The 21,037-nt window shown below is 43.2% G+C and overlaps 1 protein-coding gene across 3 annotated transcripts in view; it reads left to right on the forward strand.

The window, feature by feature from the left end:
* Positions 1–382: 382 nt before the first annotated feature.
* Seipin (lipid droplet biogenesis associated protein seipin) overlaps positions 383–21,037 on the forward strand; it is a 169,482-nt gene continuing 148,827 nt past the window's right edge. For all 3 annotated transcript variants that reach the window (XM_068383600.1, XM_068383603.1, XM_068383601.1), the window contains exon 1: positions 383–591. In XM_068383600.1, the coding sequence (XP_068239701.1) occupies positions 529–591 (63 nt within the window). In that variant the 5' untranslated portion in view covers positions 383–528. The remainder of the gene's footprint in view (positions 592–21,037) is intronic.

Consider the following 21,037-nt stretch of genomic DNA (forward strand, 5'->3'; position numbering starts at 1 on the left):
GCAAAGAGGAACGGGAGATGAAAAATCCCCTTTTATTTTTTCATTTTTATTCTTTTTTTTTTTTTTTATCTCCGCTGCCTCGCAAAATTAGGATAAGTGCCATGGCAGATAGACTGATCTGTTTCCCTTCTGATCTATCTTAACAATTTTGATAGTTGCAAATATTTTTTTTTCTGCAGAAATAGTTCGTAAAATATCTTCGTCAAAATATTTACAATAATGTTTGATATATTAGTATGCCTGCAACCATTTGAATATTTTAAACACAATTACCCTTGAAAATAAATGAAACTGGTATAATTGGCAACCTGGCAACCCTAGAAATGTCACTTGAGTTTGTTTATCTCGAATCAGCTGATTCACCTGAGCTTAGTTATTAGTATCACGCGATACGTTGAAGCGAAACAGTTGGCTAGTTGGTGAGGGGATCTGTGTCTAACCTGGTGTAAAGATAATTTGTATATATCTTGTGTGGAGAAGATCATTAAGGAAAATTTTGATAAACGGTGAAACCACGGCTGTGCAACGATGCCTAAATTACTAGGTAGTTTTATTGAAGATAAACGGAAAGCTGCCTCAGCGCGATTTGAAGTAAGTTCTGCAGCAGATCAAAACAAAATTTATGCATTAGTGTAGCAAAGTCCAAAACTAGAGGGAATTCTATACAAGGATAGGTGGTACAAGTTTTTAACTGTATTGTTTCTAGATTCCAATGAGTAGACCATATAACTACTAATTTTATGTTAATACATAGCAAATGAATTTGATCTAACAGTATCACATTCTGGTATTATTGTACTGTATTACAAGGCAATGTAACCTAGGGAAACAAAAACCATTTTTTTTTTCTATAGAAAAATGCCTGTTACCATCGAAGATGGGACTTATTTTTGTCACAAATAAATACTTAATGTAATATATATATATATATATATATATATATATATATATATATATATATATATATATATATATACACACACACACACACACACACACCACTGACAACGGGGGACCCCCAGTGGGAACATGGGGTGGAGAAAACATACTGCGAAAATGGTATATAATAGTAAAACGAACCTTTTCTTCTCTATACATTATGTTCTTGGGCATATTGTAAATCCATGGAAAACTGCACAAATTATCTATATCCTATACTAACCGTAGATTTTTCATTTATTTGTTAGTAAACCTTTACCCAAAAATTGCTTACCTCGTAATTTGTCGGTTTGACCAATATTTGAGGGCAAACGACTTTTTATTAGTGACTCCTACCGCAAAATTAGATTCATTAAAAATATTCCGGACCCCATTTAAAACCAATGCTTTTAAGCTGGGGAACAATATTAGGAGTGTATGTATGATAGCAGCCACCTGCATGTATGATTACAGCTACCTTAGAATACGGCAGTGTAAAGGGGGGCGTTAGCCCCCCACCCGTTAGGTAAGTAGGTAAGGATACGACTTGTAGCTTAGGTTAGGAGGCAGAGTTTAGGGTAGTTGATGTCCACACGATAACTGGCCGCTGACATACAAAGGCTCCCAATATTTTAAAATAATGCCAGTAGTAGTAGAAGAACATCCTCAAAGCACAAAAGAAGCCCTTGCAAATCTATAAGATTAGAGATCTTTGATAGAAAAACTAGTGACTGACATTACAATAAAACTGACTGGTAATTGTAGAAATATATCCATACCTACCCTAGCCAGGGATATTGTATCAGTATATATTTATATATGCACCACATAGAGATATTACCATGCTCGATGAGTCGAAGTATGATGACTTAGATCAGTGTCAGTTTTAAGTTAGTGGAGGGGTGCTGGACAGCAAATTCCTTAATGTTTGGTGGGCAAAGCCCCTTTACCGATAAGTAAGGACACTATTCAAAGTTAGATTAGGGGTTGGGTAACGTGAGGTCTCTATGTTTACTGGCGACATTGCATGCGTTAATTTTTGCTCATTTTGTCCTAACTAACTAGACAGGACACTTTCTTATTGAATGATTTAAATGTTAGGGAGAGGTACAGAGGCTATAGGGATGCAACCTAATTTAACATAAAGCATATTGCCCTACCTGTCCTTCACTGATTGAGTGTTATCTTAAGCATGCATAGACTTAGAACTTATTTTGATTTTGAGAGGTCAAATACTGTGTCATTATTACTTGGTGGGTCTTCTATCCACATAGATATTATACTGTATCAAGTGCAGCATAATGCTTTAGCTTTCACCAACACTCTAAGGTAGATCCATTCAATGCTGTCACTAGTACCAAATATGCCACTTCCTAATGCATCTTTAGTTCCCAAAAGTACTTTTCAGTAACTGATATTTTTGAATGCTAAGACCAAAGTCACACCTCGAGCTTAAAGCATTTTGAGGAAGGTGATGTTAATTAGGTAAATATATGATACTTTAATTTTTAGCCAAATACATGAGCCATATATTTTTCCCACCCACTATCTTGTGTTTTATGCATTTCTGACCTTAATTATTGGGCAGACTACCTGTTGGTGAGTTTTTGGATACCCTTATATAAAGACAATTAGGGATGACCACAGTGGGAAAGTGGGTTTTTATGGATGGGGAAATGCCAAAAACAAGTTTTTTGCTATAATGACAATCATCAGAACTGCAAAATAAACACAAGATAACCAGTTGGAAAAATATGGTTCATTCAAGTTGATGAAAATTAAAGTATCATAATTATCTATGATTCACTAAACGTCGTCTTCAATAATATTTTCTGCTTTGCCGTAGTTCACTTCTCTCGCAAAAATGAAAAGATCACTGCTCCTATGTACTGGCAAGCGGTGCCTGCTGAGCTGCACTCACTCTCCCCATTCGTCATAATTTTGGGGTTAATTTTTACTTCCACTTGAATAACAATACACTAGCTATACACTAAATGGAGAACGATTTCATTATCATGAATTGCGGACATAGAAGAAATTGTATTAAATTTTGAAATAGATTAAACTCTAACTGAAGGGGAGGTTAGAAAAAAAATGGCTGTTGTAGAACAACATCCTGTAATGCCAGGCTGACACTTGCACGACTTTTTGCCACGAATTTGTCGTGGCAAGTCGTGACATTTAGTGGCACGAACTGGAAAATTAAAAAAAAAAAAATTACCTCAGAATCACAGCCCACCTGTCCACATTGACACGAACTGGCACGACGAGTTCATGCATAGTTTGCGCACTTCCCGCATCGTCCCGACGAGTTCACGAACAGTTCGCGCATAGTTCACGCCGCATTCACGAAATTTTGTCTTGACCAAAATTTTGAACTGTTCAAAATTCTCGTCACGACATGCCACGATGTCACGACAGGTTCACGACCAGTTCACTCCAGTTCACGACGAGTTCACGCCAGTTCACGACTAGAGTCGTGACAATGCGTGCCACAAATTCGTGCAAGTGTCAGGGTACCTTTACTTGTGCATAAATATTAGGAAACTCTTAATTGGTTAAAAAAGCCGGGTAATGATTGTCATACAAAAAAACAGAAAACCTGGCCAAAGAGAGTGCAAGCAATGCTTATGCGATAACTCACCATCAGTCTCCCAAATATAAAGAATGTACTTAGAGTAAGACATAGACTTCACATTTTAATTGATTGATATATAAGTTATTATGCCCCAGATCCTATTAAACATATCGAAAAAAATACCAAACTAGCCAGCACTCGTGCATTTCATATAAAGAATTTCAGTATCGCTAGTAGTTAAAGTATCATATATTAATCGTTAGTTATAGTTGACATAAAACTGCTTAATTTTTCAGTTTGATATTTCTCACTCAGAGGAAAGATAGCTCCCCATAGAAACTCTGCAAGGGAGTCTAAAAATAACTTTCCACTTTTTATAAAATTTTCTATGGGCTTGAGAGAAGCAGTATTTGAGGGCTGATGTTTGGAGTTTACTAAAAAAGTAAGAAAATCAAACACCTGACAAGGGATGTAGTGTGTTGCATTTTAAACTCTCTGACTTTTATGTCTGTTAGTTACAATAACTAAGTCTTCCAATATCTTTTAAATCCTGGAAATATTTTTGGCTATTTTAGAGAGAAATTTTCTAAATCCCAGTTTTATCAGAATATTATTCTCACAGCAGCCATGCAAAAATCGACATTCTTTTCTTGAAGAAGCTCAGTAGCCAAAGAGATATCTTACCTGGGTTATTGATGTTGAGGACTCAAAGTTGGAGTAAAGAGCTTTATTGCACCAAAGGGAGCAGAATTATCTTTCCAGACATTTTGTGCCTTTGCCTGTTATCCCAGAGGCAATCCCAACCCCAGCACTCAACTTAGATAAACCTGATCTTATGAACTGCTCAAGCCTTCATTGCAAACATGCATAGCCTACATACTGCATATAGAATTTCTCTGGGTTGTGATATATTTGAAATGTTTACATTTTAGGATATAGCATTGCATATTTCATCATTATTGATTTTAATTTTTTATCCTATTTCTATGAAAGGAGACAGCTTTTTTGATATATTTTCGATGTATAATGCTTATTGTGAAATACAGTAATGCTAGGAAATTAAATGCAATAATCTGCTGATATAAAAATCTAAAGTAAGTTGTAGTGATTGAAATTCATTAGAATCAGATATAAATGTTAGCCTATAGTTAGTTATATATGCTAGGAGTGTAAGAGCAATTTTCAATATTAATCTTACCCGATAATCATGTAGCTGTCAACTCCGTTGCCCGACAGAATTCTACGGAAGGGATACGCCAGCGATCGCTATACAAGAGGGGGGTGTACTCACAAGCGCCACCTGTGGCCAGGTACTGTAGTACTTCTTGTTGACACCACCTCAATTTTTCCTCTGTCGTGCCTCCGGCTAGACCTACATGGATACGCTGTTGATTCTGGAGTTTTTGCTCACGATTTGGTGATGTATTTGCTCTAGATTTTAGCTTTCGCTATTCAGGAAGTTTTATTATTAGCTTAGCTAGCTTTTGGAATTAATTTGATTAATTATGGTGACGAAGAGAGTATGAGCTCTCTTTCACCTTTAAATGGCCGACCCTTCCCTTAGACGGAAGTGTTGGTGTCTAAGAGAGTATAGACTCTCTTTCTTAATTTTGCTTAACAAAAGTTATAGATTTATTTTATATCTCTCCGCCTTTTATAGGCCTCTTCGATTAACTTCCTTTTTTATAAACTTATTAAAATTAATTTTTATAGTTGTTTATATTCGACCTTTCCTAATAGTAGGCGGTCTTTTCTTGTACCGAAGTTAATTAACATTGAGCCCGTCATTTCGGTTTTACCTGTTAACATATTATGCTATTTTAATGTTTTTGAAAGAATTTCTTTGATAGTCTCGTACTGTTTTCAAAGTGGAACTAACGTTTTGTTTTGTCTCTGCAGTTGTTGACGTTCAGAACGTTCAACTTGCGCTCTATCGTTACGATAGAGAGAGAATTTTCACGGTGTCACGTTGCAGTAAGAGTAAACCGTTTCTAGCGTTTTGTTCATTCTTTCTTAGCTTAATGGTTTTAATTCTAATAAAGGAACTTTTTATTTGGGAAATCTTTCAGTTTTTTTCCTTTAACAATAATATGTTTTAACGATATATATGATTGGGCTCTTCTCTCAGGTTCTAAGTCAAGAGAGAGAGAGAGAGAGATAGAGACGGAGGGAGAGAGAGGAGGATAAACGTTTCGTTCAAGCGAGTAACGTTGTTATCGTTTTTGCTCTTCTCCCTAGTCTCTTTAGGGGAAGAAGGTAAACGTTTCTAGAGTTTTATTCTTGTTCTCAAGCTTTATGCGGTGAGAGATTTTAAACGTAGTTTATTTGATCTAGTGTTTAGTCTCTTTCCAGCCACTGAATTATTTATCTTTCATTAGATTTTTCTGTTACATTGTAATTCTATTTTCGCAATTATTAACTTTTAAGGAAGGATAGAATTGCGTGTTTCAGGTACAAACCACTTAAAGTTTCGAGTTCGGTGAAATAAGTGCAAACAGAAAATCAAAAGTGATAAGTGATAAGCGCAAAGTGTTACAGTGTTGCGTTCGAGGGTTCGTCTGTTCGTGCCAGTTGTTCGCCTAGTCTGGGACCTCTTACAAGCTCCCAAGCCCAGGGGAGAAGTAATGTCGAAGGACTTATGGGTTCAGCAGGCCTTGATCGACGAACAGACGTTTTTCCCTCCGTGGTTTCGGGTGTATCTACACACGTTGCCGACGTGATCACCCCACCCACACAAAGACGAGAGAGCCCTTTCTTTCCTCGTCTGCGGTAGAGGTTTCTCGCAGAAACCATGGACCAATCTTGCAGCTTTTAAGTGCAAGTCGGTCCCTTCCGCACAAGTCCAACTCCTAGGTGTAGCCATTAGCACTGGGTCAGTTCGGACTTGCTGCAGTACGACAACTGCACACCTCCCAGAGAGGCAAGGTGGTATCGCAACAGGCAGTAGCTCCGTCTGTTGCCGCACCAGCTGTTTTAGACCCTCAGTCTCAACGGACAGTAGCTCCGTTTGTTGTTGTCTTTCTTAAACTCTAGTGGTTTTTGCTCCAGTCAATGCAGTCTCAGCTTGCGGTGTTGATGCAGGAGTTTCAGGCAGAGGAGGTTAATACACCTCCTCCTGCGAACGCTCCTCCTCCTCTGCGCAGTACAATCTGCCAGACGTATGAGGTTGAGGTTCCTCAGGCTACCTCCATGCGTAAGCTGCCGCGTTGGGAGTTGCCAGTTACCAGCGTTGTGCAGCAACCTCCACCTTCCTTAAGGCAACCTCAACAATGGGAACAGGAGTCTTATGCCTTACATCCTCCTCTTCCTTTGAGGCAAGAGTTTCTTGCAGTTAGACCATCTTCGAGGCAACAACCTCTTGAGGTACGACAACCTCTACCATCCTTGAGGCAGCCACCTCAGCTCTCGCAGCTGCTACCTCAACTTTCCTCAAGGCGAGAGCCTCAACTCTTGAGGCTAGCACCTCAAGAACCTCAACTCGTGAGACAGGAACTGCGTTCTGCGCAGCCGCTACCCCAACTCTCGCAGCTCACACCTCAAGAACCTCAACTCGTGAGACAGGAACCTGCTACTGCGCATCCACCTCAACCCTTGAGGCAAGCGCAACTCTTGAGGCAGGAACCTCATGCTATGAGTCAGCCACCTCAACGCATGCATCTGCCACTTTCTCCTCAGCTTGAGCCTCTTCCCATTCAACTTTGAAATAACAAATGACAATAATAACACCTCATTACTTTCATAACTTGCATTTGTAAAACATATACATGTATGCCTACACAAACATTATGATAATGGAGGTTATTCGTATTACTTAAAAAAAAAAAAAAAAAAAAAAATATATGTATTCCTTGCAATATTTTTTTAACAAAATCGCAAAAATATGGCAAAAATATCTTCAAAACAAAAATGAATCATGAGTTATGAATATAATGTAAATATTATGTTGATATTAAAACCCCATGCAAGCATGCATGAAGTAATGCAGTGTTGCCAACAGGGCGAGTTTCCCTTTCCTGAGGTGAAGTAGATTATAGTACGTATATTTAGTGCAATTCCCTCGGCACGTGCACTTTCAATGGACAGTAATGCGATATTACTCAATCTAGCACTGGTCATGGAATTTCTGAGAAATGTTACCCGCCATGCAACATGCTCTGCTTACCTTACAGCATGCTCTACATACAGCATGCTCTGCATACAGCATGCTCTGCATACAGCATGCTCTGCATACCTTACCGCATGCTTCTCAGTCACACATCTTTGGTTGTTGCCAACTCACTAGACTGCCAAGCAGTTTCATAACGTTGCCTTCTAGTCTGCTGCTTTTGCACCAGTGAAACCCTCACTGAGAGAACTTAGCTTTTCTCGGATATGGTCCCTGTAGATGAGAAAGTGCTTTTCTCCCTCCTTCTGATATTCCCTTGAGGACTCTGTCATTTGGAGAGGAGCCTTTAGCTGCGTAGCCTCCTATGGACTTTTATTTAAGCATAACATGCTTCCAGGGAAGGTAATGGTTCCACTTCAGTCGCTAACCCCGTCTGTTACCACACCTGCTCCCATAGACCTTGAGCTGTGTTGCAAGACATGCAGTCCAAGCTTAGTCCTTGTTAGAGGATTTTTTGTTTACGGAGTCAGTGTGTCACTGGGAAGACGTTCAACAACCAGCAGAAGTGACTTGTTGTGACGCAGTGCGGCAACCTCAGCAACCCGATAAGGAGTTGTCTGTACGACCCAGACAGTCTAGACAGCTTCGGGTTGTCACTGTACTTCCTCGCTTCCCCATGGTTGACAGTTCACAGACTGTGCAGCAGTACCATGATCTTGTGTCCGGCTCCGTCAGACGACTGGCTTTTAAGAGCTCCCACAAGTCGTCGCTGTCTGGAGATTCTCAGATGGACTATGGATCTGACCAAGGAACTGGGCCTCCTGGTCAATTTTGAGGAGTCCCAGCTCGTCCCATCCCAGACCATTGTCTACCTGGGTATGGATCTTCAGAGTCGAGCTTTTCGGGCTTTTCCGTCGGCCCCAAGGATCTTCCAAGCCCTAGAATGCATCCAGAGCATGCTGAGAAGGAACCGATGCTCAGTCAGGTAGTGGATGAGTCTAACAGGGACACTTTCATCGCTGGCCCTGTTCATCGTGTTAGGGAGACTCCACCTCCGCCCCCTTCAGTATCATCTAGCTGCTCACTGGATAAAGGACATGACGCTAGAGACGGTCTCAGTTCCTGTTTCCGAAGAGAGGAGGTCTACTCTCGCGTGGTGTAAGAACAGCTTTCTTCTCAAGGAAGTCTACCTTTGGCTGTTCAGAAACCCGACCGCCGTCTCCTCTCGGACGCATCAGACACGGGCTGGGGTGCGACTTTGGACGGACAGGAATGCTCGGGAACATGGAATCAGGAGCAAAGGACACTTCACATCAATTGCAAGGAGTTGTTGGCGGTTCTTCTGGCCTTGATAAACTTCAAGTCCCTCCAGCTTAACAAGGTGGTGGAGGTGGACTCTGACAACACCACAGCCCTGGCTTACATCTCCAAGCAGGGAGGGACTCTTTCGTGGAAGTTGTTCTAGATCGCAAGGGACCTCCTCATCTGGTCAAAAGATCGAAAGCTCACGCTGGTAACGAGGTTCATTCAGGGCGGTATGAATGTCATGACAGATCGCCTCAGCCGGAAGGGTCAGGTCATCCCCACAGAGTGGACCCTTCACAAGAATGTTTGCAGCAGACTTTGGGCCCTGTGGGGTCAGCCAACCATAGATCTGTTCGCTACCTCGATAACCTAGAGACTCCTGTTGTATTGTTCTCCGATTCCAGACCCAGCAGCAGTTCACGTGGATGCTTTTCTGCTGGACTGGTCCCATCTCGACCTGTATGCATTCCCGCCGTTCAAGATTGTCAACAGGGTACTTCAGAAGTTCTCCTCTCGCAAAGGGACACGGCTGACGTTGGTTGGCTCCGCTCTGGCCCGCGAGAGAATGGTTCATAGAGGTACTGCAATGGCTGGTCGACATTCCCAGGACTCTTCCTCTAGGAGTGAACCTTCTACGTCAACCTCACGTAAAGAAGGTACACCCAAACCTCCACGCTCTTCGTCTGACTGCCTTCAAACTTTCGAAAGACTCTCAAGAGCTAGGGGCTTTTCGAAGGAGGCAGCCAGAGCGATTGCCAGAGCAAGGAGAACATCCACTCTCAGAGTCTATCAGTCTCAAGGGGAAGTCTTCCGAAGCTGGTACAAGACCGATGCAGTTTCCTCAACCAGTACCACTGTAACCCAGATTGCTGACTTCCTGTTACATCTAAGGAAAGTAAGATCCCTTTCAGCTCCTACGATCAAGGGTTACAGAAGTATGTTGGCAGCGGTTTTCCGCCACAGAGGCTTGGATCTTTCCACCAACAAAGATCTACAGGACCTCCCTAGGTCTTTTGAGACCTCAAAGGAACGTCGGTTGTCCACTCCAGGCTGGAATCTAGACGTGGTCCTAAGGTTCCTTATGTCATCAAGATTTGAACCTCTCCAATCAGCCTCTTTTTAGGACCTCACATTAAAAACTCTTTCCCTCGTGTGCTTGACAACAGCTAAAAGAGTAAGTGAGATCCACGCCTTCAGCAGGATCATAGTTTTCACATCTGAAACGGCTACATGTTCCTTGCAGCTCGGTTTTTGCTAAACGAGCTTCCTTCACGTCCTTGGCCTAAGTCGTTCGAGATCCCAAGCCTGTCCAACTTGGTGGGGAATGAACTGGAGAGAGTACTTTGCCCAGTTAGAGCTCTTAAGTACTATCTAAAAAGGTCTTAACCTTTACGAGAACAATCAGAAGCCTTATGGTGTGCTATCAAGAAGCCTTCTTTTCCAAGGTCTAAGAACTCAGTTTCTTACTATTCTGGCTTCTGATTAGGGAAGCACATTCTCATCTGAAGGAAGAAGACCTTGCTTTGCTGAAGGTAAGGACACATGAAGTGAGAGCTGTGGCTACTTCAGTGGCCTTCAAACAGAACCGTTCTCTGCAGAGTGTTATGGATGCAACCTATTGGAGAAGCAAGTCAGTGTTCGCATCATTCTATCTCAAAGATGTCCAGTCTCTTTACGAGTACTGCTACACCCTGGGACCATTCGTAGCAACGAATGCAGTAGTAGGCGGGGGCTCAGCCACTACATTCCCATAATCCCATAACCTTTTAACCTTTCTCTTGAATACTTTTTATGGGTTGTATGGTCGGCTAAGAAGCCTTCCACATCCTTGTTGATTTGGCGGGTGGTCAATTCTTTCTTGAGAAGCGCCGAGGTTAAAGGTTGTGATGAGGTCCTTTAGTATGGGTTGCAGCCCTTGATACTTCAGCACCTTAGAGTTGTTCAGCCTCCTAAGAGGAACGCTGCGCTCAGTAAGGAAGACGAACTTATTTAAGGCAGAGTAATGGCTCAAGTCGACTTCCTTACCAGGTACTTATAATTTCATTGTTATTTTGAATAACTGATAATATGAAATACGGGATACTTAGCTTTTTGATATACATGTACACTGGTTTTCACCCACCTCCCTGGGTGTGAATCAGCTACATGATTATCGGGTAAGATTAATATTGAAAAATGTTATTTTCATTAGTAAAATAAATTTTTGAATATACTTACCCGATAATCATGATTTAATTGACCCACCCTTCCTCCCCATAGAACCAGTGGACCGAGGAAAAATTGAGGTGGTGTCAACAAGAAGTACTGCAGTACCTGGCCACAGGTGGCGCTTGTGAGTACACCCCCCTCTTGTATAGCGATCGCTGGCGTATCCCTTCCGTAGAATTCTGTCGGGCAACGGAGTTGACAGCTACATGATTATCGGGTAAGTATATTCAAAAATTTATTTTACTAATGAAAATAACATTTTACATACAGTAAATACTTGAGCAAACTGTTTGAAAATTGGTAGTTCTTGTGACAACTAACTTTTGTATCTTTTGCCCATATTCATAAATTTTGATTTTTCACTATTAAAAGACAGTGGTATACAGTTTTTTGAGAATTGGCTTTTTTCAGTTTTAGCTATACAGGAACTGTAGTGTTCATGCAAGTACAGTATTCTTTTTAAAGACACTTTCAACTACTTGTCTTGTATTTTATAGTTGTTAGTAATAAACTTAATTTTTTCTTTTAAAAATGAAAGGGGCATTGGAACATAACCCAACTTGAAATGCAGAACCTTATTAAGAGTATTCATTAGAGTGTTTGAGAAACTACAGTATTGTTCTTTTCCAATTGTTGTTAATGACTGGAGAGGAAGTGTAGGATATTGGAGTTATCACTTAAAATTGTTAATAGAGGCTTTTAATTATCATATTGAAGTTTTATTTTATCTCTTTGCATATTTGGGTTCAAATAACAATAAAAACTACAGTACCATTATATGACTTGAGTCTCCTGAATATGGTTTGTTCCTATACTAACAAACCATACGTTATTTATGTGGATTATCTTGTGGCGAAGCTGGAAGGCAGCCATTAGACTAAAAGTGCGAGGTGGCAACCCTGCTTAACCGATTGAGCGAGCGGGTAGGCCGGGGTTGGCTACCTCTATATATACTCTCACGGTCGTGAGTTACGTCACTTTTGATTGTAGGCAGGACTTCTCGGGAACAGGTGATGGAATGCTAATTTATCTCCTTTCTCTCCTCCAAAGGCTGCCATGTTACCACCACCCAGGAAGGGAAGGATATGGTTCTCGACGAGATCTTTGAGACCCAGAAGCCCCCTTATAACCAGTGCAGCCTTTACCTGGTCTAAAGGCCTGACAGATGCCAAAAGGAAGGCTATTGCCCAGATAGTCGGATCTTCCAGTTCCTTGAGGGCAGGTTCCTCCTCATGGTCTTTACCACTTCCTTTCATTCTACAAAGGAAGTATTATGAGATCGAGGGGGAACCACATTCCACCCTGTCTCTTGAACCTTCAGTGGAATCTCTTGACGAAGGGTCTTCCGACTTAAATCCTCTTCTCTCTGAAGGCCTCTCTCTCGGCAGTTGGGCTCCTCAACGTAGAGAGAAGCGTGAATTACGCCATGCAGGCTGTTTCAGGGCTTGACCTATTGTTGGGTCCTTGTGCGACATGGTGCACTCCCACAATCTTCCAGACTTCCAGAGGAGTCCGCTAGGAAGTGTTAGGAGTCTTTCCTTTTGTCGGGTACCCGAACTCTTGAGTTTTTGTCGCACCACGTTATCAACTTGTGGGCAAATGCTATACTCAAGAGAAGGGATGCCGTCATTGGGAAATTCGACAAACAAATGCCAAAGGTGGAAGTCTCATGTTTGAGAAATTCCACTCCTGAGGGTTCATATCTCTTTGTTGCTGAGGAGATCGAGAGGGGTGCTTAACGATGGAAGAAATCGTCGAACATTCTCTCTTCCATAGGGCCATGACATCAAGGCCCTATGGAAGACTATCCCAGTCTTCATGTGGTCAGCAGGATACTTCTAATCCCTCAACTTCTGGGTCCTCAGGACCTACTAAGGTGTCCAGACGTACCTTTCAGTCCAAAGGCCAGAAAGGAAACAAGTCCTTCAGAGGATGGAAGGGAGCGAAAGGGGGTGGCCAATGTGGTCACTTCCGCTAGTGAATGGCAATCTTCATCACCTACCACCTGTGGGAGGATGATTACAGCACCTCTGGCAGAGGTGGCAGCATCACGGGACAGATACCTGGACGATCGAAGAGGTCGCCATAGGGTGTTATGTCCCGTTCATTCAATCTCTCCCTCCTCTGACTCGGGATCCAGTAGACTTAAGCTTCTATTATTATTATTACTCGCTAAGCTACAACCCTAGTTGGAAAGAAGGATGCTATAAGCCCAGGGACTCCAACAAGGAAAATTGCCCAGTGAGGAAAGGGAACAAGGAAAAATTAAATATTTTAAGAGCATTAATATTAAAATAGATATTTCCTATACTGTATACTGTACACTATGAAAACTTTAACAAAACAAGAAGAAGAGAAATAAGACAGAATAGTGTGCCTGGGTGCACCCTCAAGCAAGAGAATCCTAACCCAAGACAGTGGAAGACCATGTTACAGAGGCCATGACACTAACCAAGACTAGAGAACAATGGTTTGATTTTGGAGTGTTCTTCTCCTAGAAGAGCTGCTTACCAAAGCTAAAAGAGTCTCTTCTACCCTTACCAAGAGGAAAGTAGCCACTGAACAATTACAGTGCAGTTGTTAGTCTTTTGGTGAAGAAGAATTGTTTGGTAATCTCAGTGTTGTCAGGTTTATGAGGACAGAGGAGAATACGTAAAGAATAGGCCAGATTATTTGGTGTATGTGTAGGCAAAAGGAAAATTAACCGTAACCAGAGAGAAGAATCCAATGTAGTACTGTCTGGCCAGTCAAAGGACCCGATAACTCTCTAGTGGTAGTATCTCAACGTGTGGCTGGTGCAGAAGGGATCCTCAAAGGAGCTGGCAAAGTCTAGACCATACTGCAGAAGGGCGCCCTCCAAGAGGTTGTGGATGGGTCTCTAGGCTTTTTACAGTCTAATTTTTCTAGTGAAAAAGGTATCTGGAGGCTGGAGACCAGTCATTGATCTCTCTCTCCTGAACAAGTTTGTTCAACAGACTTAGTACAGGATGGAGACGGCAGACGCAGTCATCCAGGCGGTTCGACTAACGGACTTTATGTGCACTCTGGATCTCAAGGATGCATATTTCCAGATCACAATTCATCCGTCTTCAAGGAAGTATCTCTGATTCATTCATGAGGACAGAATATACCAGTTAAAGGTTCTCTGCTTCGGTCTTGCAACATCACTTCGGGCCTTTACTAGAGTGTTTGTCCTAGTGTCATCTTGGGCTCACAGGTACGGCATTCGTCTCCTCAGATATCTAGACGATTGGCTGGTTCTGGCAGGCTTGGAGACAACCCTTCTTCATCACTGAGACATGCTTCTCGAGTTTTGTCTGGATCTGAGGGTCTTGATAAATCTTGAAAAGTCATCATTGCATCCTTCGCAGAGACTGGTATACCTCAGTATGTTAATAGACACCGTCCAACAGAAAGTCTTCCCATCAGACGAAAGATTACACAGATTGGGAGAAGTGGCATCACCTTTCCTCAGACGGGAAGATTTACCGGCCTGTAGCTCTGCTATGGCATCACACAGAGTGGCTCCTGGACCTCCTGCAACTACTAGTAGATCTACCGAGAGAACTCCCTCCACGACCAGATTTACTCAAATAATCACACGCAAACATCTTTCACAGAACTTTGCAGTTGCTTCGACTTCTCGCCTGGAGACTATCCAGCATCTCCTCTCTCAGAAGGGCTTTTCGCAACAAGTTGTTGAGAAAATGTGCAGATACTTGCGTAAGTCCTCAGCCTCTGTGTACCAGGCAAAATGGATATAATCTTCTGTGGTTGGTGTTGTGGAAGGAATATCTCTCCTCTCAATGCCTCTATTCCCGTCATAGTGAAGTTCCTTGTATACTTTGGGAGGAAAAGCTCCTTTCAATCTCCTTGGTGAAAAGCTATCGCTCTGCCTTGAGCCTCACCTTTAAGTTGAAAAGAGTGGATATTTCCTCTTTGTTAGAGCTTTCTCTACTCATACGGAGTTATGAGGTCACTTGCCCTCAGTCAGAGATTATGCCTCCTCCCTTGAACGTGGTTCACATTTTGAGGTGCTTCAAAGGACCTCCCTATGAATCATTATGCCATGCAACTGACCAATACTTCACTTTGAAGACGGTGTTGCTGCTCGCTTTACCCTCGGCAAAGGGAGTCAGTGAACTTCATGGCCTCTCATATGACATCGCCCTTTCAAGGGGATGGGGGTTTAGTGACACTCGGCGTTCTTCCTTAAGTTCATTGCCAAGACTCAAAATCCGGAAGTATTATATCCTAGATTTGTGCCCTTTCAGATTATGAGTCTACGTTCTGTAGCCAATTACCCAGATCAATTGATACTGTGCCCAGTGAGGAGTTTGAGATATCTTGAACGCACTGCAGCAACACAGCCCCTACTAACATCACTGTTTGTTAGCTCTGGAAGGATTAAGAGGAGGATAGCTAAGAATACTGTTTTATCCTTGGTATGCCATCTGATTGAAAGAGCTCTGGTCCCTGATCCTCCTCCTGCTCGACAACCTAGAGCCCATAATGTTAAGGGCATCAGTACATCCCTGGCATTCAAACGAAACTTTTCCGTGTTACAGGTATTACAGGCGGGCGTGAGGAAACATCAAAATACATTTACAGCCCACTATTTAAAAGATGTGACCCACAGGAGACTCGATATGTTTACTATCGGTCCTGTGGGGGCTGCTCAACATGTGGTTTAAGAATAAGTCAGGCTCCTTGTAGGACAAGTAGCAGTTGGTTGAGGGCATTGGTTACCCGGGTTACGACTGGGATGTATGAGAGTATGTCTGGCATTTTTCTTTCTTCATCTTCCCCTCCCTTGGGGTAAAGCACCATGGGTCCTTCTGCAAGCAGGATTCAACCTCTGCAGGTAATTATCACTTCCCATGTGTAGTCTAGTATAATCATAAATTTATATACTGTTCATGTCCCCGTTGCTTCCCGTAAAGTAAGCAATGGAAAACGTTTGCTAATTCCTATATAAACACGGAATGTATTCATACGTGACGTACATGGCTTTCATGACAATGAATTGCTCAGGCCATTATCCTGCTCAATTTTTATGTTTAGCAAGGTGTCAAGGTTTTCCCTATACTGTATTAGGTAAAACCCGATCAATATCCATGCCAGAATTAGGACTTCCACCCTCCTAAGAGTGAGTCATCCACATAAATAATGTAAGGTTTGTTAGTATGGGAACAAATGACAAATTTGGAGATAATTTGTATTTTTCCCTAACTAATATAAACCTGTAGTTTTTTATATAAATCGGCCCATCATCACCTGTCCCTCAGAAGTCCTGCCTGCAATCAAAAGAGTCGTAGCTCACGGCCGTGAGAGTATTTATAGAGTCGGCTGGGTACTCCCCAGTCATCCGCGGCCTATCCGCTCAAGTAGATAGGTAAGGTTGTCACCTCACACTTTTAGTCTAAAAGCTACCTTCCAGCTTCGCCAAAAGATAATCCACATAAATAACTAAAGATTTGTATTAATTAGGGAAAGACACAAATTACGTAGAATAGCTTTTATACTGCATTGTAGGAATTTTAATAATCTTTTAATGTATTTTTATTCATCCAGATTGAATATGAATAACTTTAATGCCTCCTTTTTGTGAATGGTTTTCTCATCATCAATATGTACTATATTTTAAGTAGAAAAGCATTGTAACTTTATTTTAAAGATGTTTAAAATGAGCAAGCACTAAAATGCATAGTTCAATTGCTTAGGCATTGGTGTACAAGTATACTGTACTTTTATGGAGTTCTTTTGGAATTTTAGTGCATGGGATGTATAAGGCACTAATGATCACAATGTTCATAAAATTTTGTTTAAGCAGGTTCTTAACCCTTTTACCCCCAGGCTATTTGGAAATTTCCAACCCTTAACCCCCAGGGGGTTATTTTTTACAATGGCCGCCATGAAAGGCCAGATGGGAATAATAAAACAGACTATACTGGATATAAAACAAAAGCCCGGTACAGTAAAAGACTGTCAAAACAAACTATGGTACTTAACATTGGAATGTGTGAAGATGGAGCTTCGGACATGACAAAATAAATCCACGATTGATAAAAAAAGACCGAGAGCACAACAAAACAATTCAACACTTTCGATTCCAAAAAGAAGGATGATGTTCAGATGGCGCTCGCGTCGTGGCGTGGGTGGTGTGGCGATGGGGGTTTAGCTAGGGCCTTTGTATCGGCCCATCCCTTTGATGAAGGAATTAACTAAATGGAAGAAAACCTGTGAATAGTGGATTTCACTCGCCTTTGCTTTATACACGACACCCAAAAGGTGCTCGCGCGAGGGTTGTAACCTCAGCATTCCATGCTTTTATCTTTCTCTGGTATAATTGGAAGGTTTTATCAGAAAAGATATACAAGAAGGACTTTTCACCGGGCGCCACAGGTCTCTCCCCAGAAATAGATTTTTCCTTCGTCAAAATCCCTTTTTTTCCCCAGCACATTTTGCAGTATATTTTTTTAAAATTTCTCTAAAAGCCTTAATTTTTCAATATTTAACTTAGCCGGTGATTATAATAGCTGCAACTCTGTTGCTCGACAGAAAAACTCTAAGGAAAAATTCGCCAGCGATCGCTACACAGGTAGGGGGTGTACTTCAACAGCGCCATCTGTCGTCCAGATACCCAGTACTCATTGTAAACAAAGAACTCAATTTTCTCTCTGTCGTGCTACGGGCAAGACCTACTTATTCGCTGTTGCTAACTGGATTTGTTTTCACAACTATTTGGTGAAGTACACTATTCTAGTTTTGAGCTTTCGCTGTGCAGGCTTTCTCTTCAAAAATCCTTGCATTCTTTTTTTGATTACGGATTATTTGTTGATGACTTTTGATAGTTTTTGAATTCCCCTTTGACCAATTCAAAATGGCTGACCTTTCACAAGTCCCAAAATTTAGGAAGTGTAATGCTAGGGACTGTTCAAGGCGTCTTCCGAAGGCCTCTATTGACCCTCACACTGTTTGTTCCAATTGTCGGGATAAAACCTGTCAATTGGAAGATCGATGTGAGGAGTGCGTTGGGCTTTCGGAATTCGATTTTATCGAATTCCAAAAGTATACACGTAGGCTAGAGAGAGATAGAGTTAGGAGAAGTTCCTCTCGTTCTATTGACATTTCCTCTCCTCATGCCCCACAACCTATTCCTTCCCCTGTAGTGGTTGCTCCTTATCCCCCTTCTGGCACTCAGGAACCTTCGATGGCTGATATGATGCATGCCATCCAAGCTCTGGGTGAGAGAGTTGAGTCCCTGGCTAGTGACCGTAACCAGCTCATGGCGGATGTGAAGGAGCTGAAGTGTAAAAGTGCAGTGGGAAGTGTTAAAGTGAGTGATAGTGTTGTGGATAGTGTTGCGCTTGAGGGTTCGTCTGTTCGTGCCTGTCGTCCTCCTAGTCCGGGACCTCTTGCAAGCTCCAAAGTCCAGGGGAGAAGCAATGTCGTACGACCAATGGGTTCGAGAGGCTTTAATCAGCGAACAGACGTTCCATCCGTGGTATCGTGCGCATCTTCCCAAGATCGCCCCTGCCGCACAAAGACGAGAGAGCCCATTTATTCCTCGTCTTCGGAAGGTGTTTCTCGCAAGAAACAATGGACCAAGGTCTCACGACCATTGAAGCGCAAGTCGGTCCCTTCCGCACAAGTCCAACGGCCCAGCTGTAGCCACTGGGTCAGTTCGGACTCGCTGCAGTCTTCCGATGACTGCTCACCTCCTAAGAGAGGCAAAGCGGTACCGCCTCAGACAGTTACACCGTCTGTCGCCGCACCTGCTCCTGCAGACCCTAAGTGGTCTTTGCTGCAAGACATGCAGTCCCAATTAACGTCTCTTATGCAGGACTTGCGTGCGGAGAAGGTTGCTACCGCACCAGCTAGTGCACCTCTTGCCTACAACCACCCACACGCTCGGTTGTGCGTCCTGTGGACGCTGAGGCGACCTTCTTGCGCACTCCAGTTGAGAGAGTTCTGCCACCCATGCGTTCCAGTGTGCCCTGCCAGCCGCATGTTGACGTTCAGCGACGCACGGAGCCTTCCGTTGACGTTCGTGAGGTACAACAACCGTCAGAGTTGTTTTGTTTTGACGCGGTGCGTCAACCTCCGCAACCCAGTGTGGTTGCCACTGCTCACCCACATCAGGCTAGACAGTCTGGAGTAGACGCTGTGCATCCCCGCGCTGCTATGGTTGTTGCCAGCTCACAGACTGGGCAACAGTTCCATGACGTTGCGTCCGGCTCAGTCACGCATGCACCCGTGCGACCGGACTCAGCTAACCAGCCGTTACCTACTCCATTGCCGCTTCCTCCTCAATACTCGGATGAGGGACTTTCTGATGATGATGGTGCTGCACACGTAGATGAACCACATTCAGAACTGGACGAGCCTAAGTCTACGCAACCCTCTTTGGACTTTAGGAAAGTTTTGTCACTGTTCAAAGAGATGTTTCCGGACCAGTTTGTGTCTGTGGCTCCACGCTCTCCTCCGTCAGAGTTTGTTTTAGGTATGTCGTCATCCACGCCTGCCTTTACTAGACTCGTCCTCGCACGCTCGTCCAAGAGAGCTTTACGAGTGATAGGAGAATGGATGCAGTCCAAAAAGAGTCTAGGGAAGACAGCCTTTACGTTTCCCCCTGCTAGACTCTCTTCTAGATCGAGCGTCTGGTATGCCACGGGAGAAGTTCTCGGCTTGGGAGTTCCTGCCTCTGCCCAGGGCGACTTGTCAAGTCTTGTAGACTCTCCCCGCCGGCCAGCCATGAGACGCTCAAAGATATGTTGGTCATCTTCGGACCTGGACCACCTTTTGAAAGGTATATTTAGAGCCTTCGAGGTCTTCAACTTTTTAGACTGGTGTCTGGGAGCTCTAAGCAGAAAGATCTCTCCGACAGAGAAGGAGACTTCCTTGCTCATCATGTCCTGCATGGACAAGGCCGTACGTGACGGATCTAATGAGCTTGCTGCATCTTTCGTGTCCGGAGTCCTCAAGAAGCGTGAGAACCTTTGCTCTTTCCTGTCAGCTGGAGTTACACCTTGCCAAAGATCCGAACTTCTGTTTGCTCCTCTTTCCAAGTGCCTCTTTCCAGAGGACCTGATTAAGGAGATTGCTACTTCTTTGATACAGAAGGATACTCACGATCTGGTTGCGTCCTCTGCTCGCAAAGCCACCCCTTTGCCTACCTTGTCAGCTAGACCAAGGATGGACACTCCAGCGTCCCGATTTATTCCGCCCTTTCGTGGCAGAGCCTCCAGCAGAGGAGGTGCTCGTGCCGAAGGGAGACGTGGAAAGAAGAAAGGAACCAAGTCCTTTAAGGGCAGAGTCTGACTGCCAGCTTCTTCAGACAGCAGTGGGAGCCAGACTCAAGAACTTCTGGCAGACCTGGGAGAAGAGAGGCGCAGATGCACAATCTGTGAAGTTGCTCAGAGAGGGGTACAAGATCCCGTTTGTACGAAAACCCCCTCTAGCAACGTCTCCCATCGATCTCTCTCCCAGGTACAGAGAGGAAGACAAGAGACGAGCATTGAAACAGGAAGTGTCTCTCTTACTAGAAAAGGGAGCGGTAGTCAAAGTCCTGGACCATCAAACCCCGGGCTTCTACAACCGTCTCTTCTTGGTGTCAAAGAAGACAGGAGGGTGGAGGCCGGTGCTAGACGTCAGTGCGCTGAATGTCTTTGTCACAAAGCAGACGTTCTCCATGGAGACCACAAAGTCCGTTCTAGCAGCGGTCAGAAGGGAAGACTGGATGGTCTCTTTAGACCTAAGGGACGCATACTTCCACGTCCCCATCCACCCAGACTCCCAACCTTTTCTGAGATTTGTTTACGAAAAGGTTGTCTACCAGTTTCAAGCCCTGTGCTTTGGCCTAAGCACAGCTCCTCTTGTGTTTACGAGGCTGATGAGGAATGTAGCCAAATTCCTTCATT

Source organism: Palaemon carinicauda, chromosome 11, assembly GCF_036898095.1.
Source record: "Palaemon carinicauda isolate YSFRI2023 chromosome 11, ASM3689809v2, whole genome shotgun sequence".
Taxonomy (NCBI): Eukaryota; Metazoa; Arthropoda; class Malacostraca; order Decapoda; family Palaemonidae; genus Palaemon; species Palaemon carinicauda.